Raw genomic sequence first — 9,314 nt, forward strand, 5'->3', positions numbered from 1 at the left:
AAGTGGACTGACACTTCATCAAAGAAAAACTGGAAGGAGGCATTATTGAGTTTCCGTTTGTCCGTTCTGAAGAACAACTTGCGGACATATTGACCAAGGCCGTTCACCCAAAAATCTTCAAAGAGATATTGGGCAAGTTAAGCATCGGGGATACCATTGCTCAACTTGAGGGAGAGTGTCAAACATACCAAAACTCAAAGGAGAAATTGGAGGAATCATTCAAGATCACATTACCAAAATCAAAGGAGACATTAGAGGGAAGAGATACATAATTGATATGGCACTTATTGTCCTAGAATAGATTTATCTACTTCCTAAAATACATTGTACTCCTAACTATAAAAAGGAGAAGGATTGTGGTATTCAACACATAAAAATAAAAACGCCAATCATCTTCTTCAATCTTCTTCAAACACTCCAATATGCATAGCCCTCCCAAATCTCTCGATAACCATCTTTAAGATTTTGATGTGTCGCTGTTCCAGCGAACGACGATCATCCGTCGCATGACGTGGCGGAGGGGCAGAGGTTTGTGAAGGAGGTTTACGAGACGCTGAGGAAGAGCCCGCAGTGGGAGGAGATGGCGATTTTGATCACTTACGATGAGCACGGACGCCGGTTGAAGGAGTCCCCAATCCGGATGGGATCATTGGACCCGACCCGTATTACTCCGAGTTCAATAGGCTTGGCGTGCGGGTGCCTACGCTCTTGATCTCGCCCAGGATTGACAAGGGCTCTGGTATGGACTTGTCTTCTGTGTCTTGATTGTTGATGATGATTGATTTGATTTGATTTGATGATGTTGAATCTGTGAGCTAAGTTTATAAGTTGTACTGACTGCAAGTGTTGTAGTGTCGTTGGATCATTGCCTGATGGCGTAGTCTCGTGAATTTTGCAGTGATTCATGAGCCGAGTGGCCCGACCCTGACTTCACAATATGAGCACTCCTCGATACCTACTACTGTGAAGAAGCTTTTCAATCTGAACTCAAACTTCTTGACTAAACGGGATGCGTGGGCTGGGACTTTCGACAAGTACTTTTACACGCGTGATACTTCACTTCGATTATTATCAAGAGAAGCTTCTTGGAGAGGCTAGATCTATTGTAGAAGGCCATAACAAGAAAATGAACCAATTAAAATGATGATTCTTGTATTGCTTCCACTCTTATTGATTCATATAGTTTAGTTTTCTGGCTACTGCAAATGTATGGTATTGAGCAAAACCATCATATTGAACTATCTGGTTTTCACGGAAACGAAGGAATGCAGCGTCCGTGCTTCAGCAGAGGCATTGCATTCTGACTCGGTTTTAGGTGTAACCATGTTATGGAAACCGGCCTGCGCTATCTACACGAGACCACCTGCTTAAAATCGAGTTTCCATCTGATTCTGATCTACATTGTATTGATCTTGCCCACCATTTTTTTTATCATGGTTTGGATTAAATCTTGAAACTTACACTTATCATTTTGCAGAGAAACTCCCAGAGGTGAAGATGGCACTGAGGCCAAGGGGGGCAAGGGAAGACGAGAGGCTGTCGGAGTTCCAAATCGAGCTGATTCAACTCCTATCCTGACATAGGAAAAGAAATGGACGTGGGAACGGCCAACAGGTACGTGGAGGATGCAGTCAAGAGGTTCTTGGAAGCCGGGAGAGCTGCCCTGAAGGCTGGCGCCAACGAGTCACCATGAGGCCCTCCTTAACCAGTAGAACTGTAGAACCACAGTCCTAAATGGGACATGAATCCTTCTGAGTATTTAAGTATTCCTCCTTTTACGTGTATAGATAGATATAGGAATATATGAAGTGGAATGGAGATGTTCATGTATCCTTGTTGTTGTGTATGTTAATTTAGGATGTACTCCTATGAGTTTATATTGTACTAGTATTTATGTACTCCCTAACTTAACAACTGGGCCAAATGTAGTGTGTGTGATTGCTTGTTATACTATACTTCATCCGTCCCTTAAGAATATGCACTTTTTCCTTTTTAATTCGTCCCATAAGAATATGCATTTTCTAATTTTAGAAAGTCTTCTCTCTAATGCGGTGGGACTCATTCTCCACTAACAATACTTTATTTACTTTTTCTCTCTACCTCTCTCTTCCTTTATCAATTTTACATTAAAATCCGGGCCGACCCCAAAGTGCATACATATTCTTTGGGAACGGAGGAAGTAGTATTTATGTACTCCCTAACTTAACAACTCGGCCAATTGTAGTGTGTTTGAGTTGGCCAAGCGATAGAGAGGTTAATAATGCATGAGGCCAACTGTCTCAGGTTTGAATCATGCGTGGCGCGACCTTTAAATTTATGTTCATTTAACCATAAAAAATAAAAAAAAATTGGGCCATTGGTAGGTATTTTGTTAAGTTTCTAAAAATTATACTTGGAGAATGACTATTGTTATAGTTTCATACCACCGATAATATAGAAACTATGGTAGTAGAAAATCTTTTATTCGCAAATGTTGAAGTGAAGTATAACATTAACATGCATTTCAGACATGATCAATTAATATAAAAATTACATGAAAAAACAGTTAAAAAAATGGGAAGCAAATAAAACGGCATCGCTTCATGGTTTTTATTTTTAGGTGGGGGAGGGTGAGAACGACCGGCGGTCGGTTAAGAAACTGCCACGTAGTGCCCGCCATATCACATAATCAAATGCCAATAGTACCCTCGACTATATCACACCGAGTATTTTGAAACGATAAAAAAGAGACTTGTTATTTCGGTAGCATTTTGTTATATAAGCATCGCTTATTTAAAATAAAATCTCAATGATATTAATCCAGGGATATATGGGTAACTACAACACCAAAGCTCCAAAAGGCCTTTCGTCTCCAAAGTCGGTTAATTATACAGTAACAAATTCATTACCCTTTTATTTCTTCTTTAATTTTTCTGTAATTTCACTGCCGAGTTTTGGAAATGGCGCCGCAGACGAGGAGGGTCCCCTCGTTCCCCAAAATCGTGATTGAGAGAGACTCCGACACCGAAGAAAGTTCAGAAGAAGAAGAAGATTTTGATGATGAAGTCCAGAAACTCGCCGGAGAGGCGTCGGACGAAGAGCAAGCGGAGGAAAAGGATGAGGCGTCGACGTCGACGAAGAGGAAAAGAGAGCCTATCACTATCAGCCTCAAGAGAGTTTGCAAAGTAAATAGCTATTGCTAGTTTTTTTTTTTTTGCTTCAATTTCAGTAATTTTTCTACTAGCAGTGTGCTTTATATACGTCAGATTATGACGATTTTGAACGTATACAACGTGTGCCTGTGTATTTTTTTTTATGGGTAGTGAAATAATGACATATTGTTTGTTGTAATGTTGCTTAGGTGTGTAAGCAGTCAGGTCATGAAGCAGGGTTTCGTGGCGCCACCTACATTGACTGCCCTATGAAGCCATGTTTTCTTTGCAAACTGCCTGGTATTTCATGTTGGAATTGTGTTGTTATTTCATAGGATGTGTTGTTTTGAAATGTGTTGTTGGTATGTGAACTGGTTAGTTATCTTATATGAGATTGATTGATTGATGATCGCTTCTCCGCGGTGCCATGAGCTAAAATAGGGGCATTTTCCTCATTGATTTTTTAATTGAAGGGCATACCACGATGACTTGCCCGCACAAAGTGGCTACTGAGTTTGGGGTTTTTCCTGCACCCTTGAAGAACTCTCATAATTCGTTGAAGTATCTTTTCGACCGCCAACTTAAGTGTCATGTGCCTAAGGTAATGTCTCTTGGCATGCTCTTCTGTTGTGTATTTGAGGTTCTGTCATTTGAAATTGTGCCCATATTTCTCCTTCCGCTTTATATGTAAGGACTTTTGTATGGATTCTTTGTTGATCATTCGTTTTTAGATGTTTTCTTATCAATATCTTGAGGTTGAAAGTCAGTTCTATTTTGGTTTGACTTTTGAGTATTGAGTGTACAAGGATGTTCATCATGAAGGTTTGTTTAACATGACAATTTTCGGCTTGAATGTTATGAAATATGGTTTAATGCTTTGCTCTTAACAGATGAAGCCAGCATTTGTGATTCCGAATAAAGTTGACTGTGCAGTAATTAGATATCACAGCAGACGTGTTACTTGTTTGGAGTTCCACCCAACAAAGAACAACATTCTTATTTCTGGGGACAAGGTTAGCCCTGCATTCTCTTAAGCGCATAGCTCTCAGTTTTGTGTTCATATAATGAATAACTGAGTACTATGGTTCTCCTTTTCTATGGTTATGGTATAGAAAGGACAGCTTGGAGTTTGGGATTATGAGAAAGTGCACGAGAAGATAGTATATGGAAACATACATAGCTGCATATTGAACAACATGAAGTGAGTTCTGCTGGTTTCATTTGATTTTCGTGATTGACTGATTACATTCGTGCATGAACTGTATCTTGACTCTGGAATCTGGATGTTTGGCTATCACATTCTACAGGTATAATCCATTAAATGATGGAACCGTCTATGGTGCCTCTTCAGATGGAACTGTCAGCAGCACTGATTTAGAAACTGGAATTTCATCATCATTGGTCGACCTCAATCCTGCTGGGTGGCAGGTATCTCCTCATCACCTGTTAAAACAAATACAAATGGTATCTAGTATCTGGAGTTAACCTCTTAATTTATCTTGTATATAACTTGTCATCTTACTCATGGTCTTACTAGTTCGCCTGCATTCATTTAATCCTAGATATTACCACATCTGTTGTCCGCATCTGTGCCATTTAAAATGGGTATGAAGACTGCTTACTAACGTCATATTCAACTTCTCTTCTATCTCGACTGAAGGCATTTTTGGTTGCTCTGGGGGCTTTTAAATATTAAACAGAGAAAAGTGCAGTCCAACAGCTAAAATGTTTATATAGAAATGTAAAAAAAGTAACTAAAAATGACCATTCTTGTCTTGCTCTTAGCTGTATTCATTCATGAGGTTTAGTTCTTTGGTTAGTGGTTACTGCATTTTGTACATGACATGCATTTGGATCTAATTAAAGTAGTTGTTTCTGTTTTCCTTTAGGGGCGTAGCAGTTGGAAGATGCTCTATGGTCTGGATCTGAACTCTGAGAAAGGAATTTTGCTTGCTGCAGATAATTTTGGGCTTCTTTATATGTGAGTATTTCCTGTTTTATTGAGCTCTTTGCACATGTGTTTCGTGAAATTGTAGGCTAAAAAAGAGGAGAAAAGATGTGCTAACCCACTGTCAATGTTACCTGCATCACTTGTAGTGCAACATTCTCACATAGTTTCATTCTTATGGTGAATATTTGAAAAAGATCCATTAATATGTTGATTGCCTTCAAGGAACACTGTACTTCATATGGTCGTAAAATATTTTTCTTATTTTTTAGTTACTTGTTATTTGATGTGATTTAGCTTTATCTGCAAACTTCTCATTTTGATGTATGTCGCGTCATCCAGCTGTGGACAATTTCGTTATAATGCATGATAATGTGCAAGATTTCTTTGGCAAGTTGTGAATTGCTATGGCTTTACTCTTTCAAATGCATATGCAGGATTGATGCGCGCTCCAACAATGTGACAGGAAAGCCTATACTGATTCACAAGAAAAAAAGCAAAGTTACTGGTTTACACTGCCATCCTCTACAACCAGATCTCCTTCTAAGTTGTGGCAACGATCACTTCGTAAGCTTCTCCCGCATAGCTTTTGGTTATTTTATGCACTCTTGTGTTTCTGTGACAGACAAGTAGATTGTTTCTGTTCCTTGACGAGTGATGACTACATTTGTGGCCCTTCATTCAGTATCTTTTGTAGCATTATATCTAATATCTTCATGTGCACTCTTACATATTTTATATCCGTCTCAGGCTCGTATATGGGACATTCGAAGACTTGAAGATGGTTCTTCTATTTATAATCTTCAACACAACCGTGTTGTTAATTCAGCCTATTTTTCTCCACAAAGTGGTAGCAAAATACTGACTACGTCTCAGGACAACCGGATTCGTGTTTGGGATTCCATCTTCGGAGATTTGGACACTCCAAGCCGAGAGATTGTGCACAGTCAGGATTTCAATCGGCATTTGACTCCTTTTCGAGCTGAATGGGATCCAAAGGTAGCAAATACATTCCCTACAGCTTGATAGTCTAAGTACTCCATGACTGACTATCGTGTTGCCAAATTTATAGTCAAATACGAAAACTGTTCGTTTACACAGGATATATCAGAGTCCCTCGTTGTTGTTGGGCGTTACATAAGTGAAAACTATAATGGAGTAGCCTTACATCCCATAGATTTTATTGACATCACTAATGGTCAGTTAGTCGCGGAGGTGATAGATCCAAATATAATGACAATCACTCCTGTAAATAAGCTACATCCACGCGATGATGTCCTGGCATCTGGTAGTTCCAGGTTTGTATATCAGCTCATCTTTGCTACAGTTCTTTTCTGTCTAGTATCATTTGTTTTGTTTGGCTGATTACACTGCAATACGGTTCGGTTGAGCCAGGTCTATCTTCATATGGAAGCCCCAAGAAAACACTGAGCTAGAGCGTGGAGAGGATGTTAATCGGATCATTATATGCGGGAAGGCTGAAAAATCACGGAAAGGGAAGCTCGATGATGACAGTGGTGATGATGACATGTTTGACTCCAAGAAGAACTCGAAGACGAAGAAAATTCAGTTAAAATCTAAGGTACATGGTGGTAAGAGGAAATGCTGATTTTTGGGTAGGGATTTTGAAGAAGTGGCAATACAGACCTTTTCAACCTTCTACATGCACTGCTCTTGTGCTTTTGATATTTTGTGTACAAAATAGGGTAACATAGAGATTAGAAGTGTCTAATGGATGGGGTGAGTGAGAAATCGGGCAGGTCCGAGGTGTAGATCAATGGTCCCATCTAGCTTGATATTTTGGCGCCTATGAAAACACGGTCCAAGCCTCACTAATACAACACTCCCAGAGTAGAGTGTATTATTTAGGTTTGTACTTGTATGTTTTACTTTTTTTTTTCCTAGTGTGGAATGGTTGAAGTTGTAGGAATTTGTTACTTTATGCTCTACTTTTAATACAACACTCCCAGAGTAGAGTGTATTGAAATGAAGTTGAATACGGAGTATCTCATTTTGCAACATTCTGGTTCAGACAGTTCAGTTATCTATCAACATATCTGGTGTGTCGACCCCTGATCTCAGCTCACTTCACTTTACTTTACTTTACTTTATGCTTTGATAATATTTGATCAATTTTTAAGATTTTCCTCTCTATAATATTTGTTCTGTCGTGCTGAAAATCCATTTCTTTGCTTGCTTGCTCAAAATATGATTTTCCTGAGCTGAATCCACTGAATTCTTTCTGGTTAAAGAATCTCTTTCTAGTTGCTCTGGAACAATTAGGAGATTCTCTAGAAGAAATATGGGCTTCTGGCGGCAACATGCTTGGTCCCGCTTATGGGGTCAAATCACTACGTTCTAAGAAGAAATATTTTTTGAGGAATTTTTTATACAAATATTCAATTAGTTTGGACTTGTTTAGTGCGCTTCTTTTGATGAAATAAGGGCAAATGGTTTGATTCGACATTTCCTAATAGTAATCGATACGGTGTCATAAGTGCATGCTTTGCATTAGAGATGCCCACTGGTTCCGGAAACCAGTGGTTTTTGGACCGGAAACCGGCGGTTTTCGGTTTTGGTGCGGAACACGAGGCAGACGGTTTGTTGATCGAACCGGCGGTTCCGACGGTTTTCGCCAAAACCGCCGGTTTTCCGAAATTCATTTTTTTTTATTTTGAATTCAAATTCATCCATTATCCCCCCTTTCATGTTTTTTTTATTTACGTTCCGACGACATTTGTAAATTATATTACATTGTTGTATGTTGTATACTTGTATATGTATTGTAAATTGTAATGTATCGTTGTCCGTTACAACTCAAATTCAATAAAATTAATATCATTTTCACCTTATTCTTCTTATTTCAATTTAAATTATCTGTTGTCTTGTTCCAATTTATTGCATAAGTCCAAATTTCAAATTACATAGAAAAAAAAAACGAACCGTGAAACCGCCGGTTTTCGAACCGGATCCGTGTAAACCGTCTGAAAATCGGCGGTTCCGAACCGGAACCGGAACCGCCGTTTTTCGAACCGGAACCGGAACCGGAACAGTGAAATAGCCTCACGGTCCGGTTCCGGTTCCGAATTCCTATAAACCGGAACCGGCGGTTCCGGTTCCAAACCGCCGGTTTTGGAACCGTGGGCAACACTACTTTGCATGGCCTGATTATATATAACTCCATGTGTAGTTGGGTTATTATAGAAGTATTTTTTTGTCATATTATAATTGAGTTATTTTTTTCAGAAAATATTATACTTAATTTCTCTTAATTTATATTTTTCGCACTTTATTTTCTATCGTCTCTCTATCTGTCTTTATTATTATTGTTCTTATATGATTTTCCCTTCATTTAATTCATTAAATATATTTTTCAAAACTAACATTCTCTAAAGTAAAACAGAGGAAGTATAAAATCACTGGCGTAGGTGAAATAAAATATTGAATGATACTAATATTCCTCTGTCCCATAAAAGTATATATTATTTCCTTTTTAACGTGTTCTACAAGAATATGCACTTTCACATTTTGAAAACTCTTTTCTTTCTATTGAAGTGATTTCTATTGAAGTGAGACTCATTTTCCCTTAACAATAGTTTAATTACTTTCCTTTCTATCTCTCTTGTTCATGCTTTTATATGTGGTTGATTGACATCTTAATTATTTGTATATACTTAGTTTGGGGAGCATTAAGGTCATATTGCCTCCTTAGTGTTAAGTTCCTACTTAATATCAACCATTAGATTGATGGAATAGACGGGCTAGATTAAGAGGAGATATGTGATCCCGTGTTGCATTATTAGTTCAATTTTGTACATTATAAGGGTATAACTGTAAACAAACAGGGGATTCCACACGTTTCAAAACGGAAGGCGCGATAATTCAGCGGGATATTCATTGAAACAGATTGACCTTCCATCCAATCACTCTCTCTCTCTCTCTCACGATACCTCTCTCATCCCTTAACCCACGATCAAAACCCTTTCTCTCTCATTTCTAAACCCTAGCCGCTGCAAAATCGGAGAAACTTCACTTGAAAAGCGATTTCTGCCGGATTAACGCCATTCGTTCGACGTAGCAACGTTTTAATCGGTGGAAGATTTGCAATCGACAACAAGGTAGGGTTCCAAAGTTTCGATTTTCGGTAATAGAGCAGTCCCGGAGTCGATTTAGCCTTAAAAATACCATAAAGTCGACGATTCAGAGTTTTCTACTAAACGCGATCACTATTTTGG

At 38.7% G+C, this 9,314-nt stretch overlaps 1 protein-coding gene across 2 annotated transcripts; it reads left to right on the top strand.

Annotated features, from left to right (window-relative positions):
• Positions 1-2,838: 2,838 nt before the first annotated feature.
• Positions 2,839-7,148, top strand: LOC121788334 (protein DAMAGED DNA-BINDING 2-like). Of its 2 annotated transcripts, XM_042187041.1 has the most exons (12): positions 2,839-2,856; positions 2,952-3,164; positions 3,341-3,431; positions 3,605-3,732; positions 4,022-4,144; positions 4,244-4,332; positions 4,439-4,559; positions 5,021-5,112; positions 5,517-5,646; positions 5,830-6,078; positions 6,181-6,377; positions 6,475-7,148. In XM_042187041.1, exons 3-12 carry the CDS (start codon positions 3,401-3,403, stop codon positions 6,686-6,688), a joined length of 1,374 nt encoding a protein of 457 aa, XP_042042975.1. In that variant the 5' UTR covers positions 2,839-2,856; positions 2,952-3,164; positions 3,341-3,400; the 3' UTR covers positions 6,689-7,148. The 2 variants fall into 2 exon arrangements, with proteins under 2 accessions (XP_042042975.1, XP_042042974.1); XM_042187040.1 differs by lacking the exon at positions 2,839-2,856 and having other exon boundaries at positions 2,876-3,164.
• The last annotated feature ends 2,166 nt before the right edge of the window (positions 7,149-9,314 follow it).

The sequence above is a fragment of the Salvia splendens genome, unplaced genomic scaffold (genome assembly GCF_004379255.2).
Source record: "Salvia splendens isolate huo1 unplaced genomic scaffold, SspV2 ctg1014, whole genome shotgun sequence".
NCBI lineage: Eukaryota > Viridiplantae > Streptophyta > Magnoliopsida > Lamiales > Lamiaceae > Salvia > Salvia splendens.

What these genes read in the sequence shown, in the direction of transcription:
- LOC121788334 (XM_042187040.1), top strand. Translation starts at nt 2,940, where the DNA reads ATGGCGCCGCAGACGAGGAGGGTCCCCTCGTTCCCCAAAATCGTGATT. An exon ending in GAGCTGAATGGGATCCAAAG is followed by an intron (nt 6,079 to 6,180) that starts GTAGCAAATACA and finishes TCGTTTACACAG; the next exon opens with GATATATCAGAGTCCCTCGT. An exon ending in CTGGCATCTGGTAGTTCCAG is followed by an intron (nt 6,378 to 6,474) that starts GTTTGTATATCA and finishes CGGTTGAGCCAG; the next exon opens with GTCTATCTTCATATGGAAGC.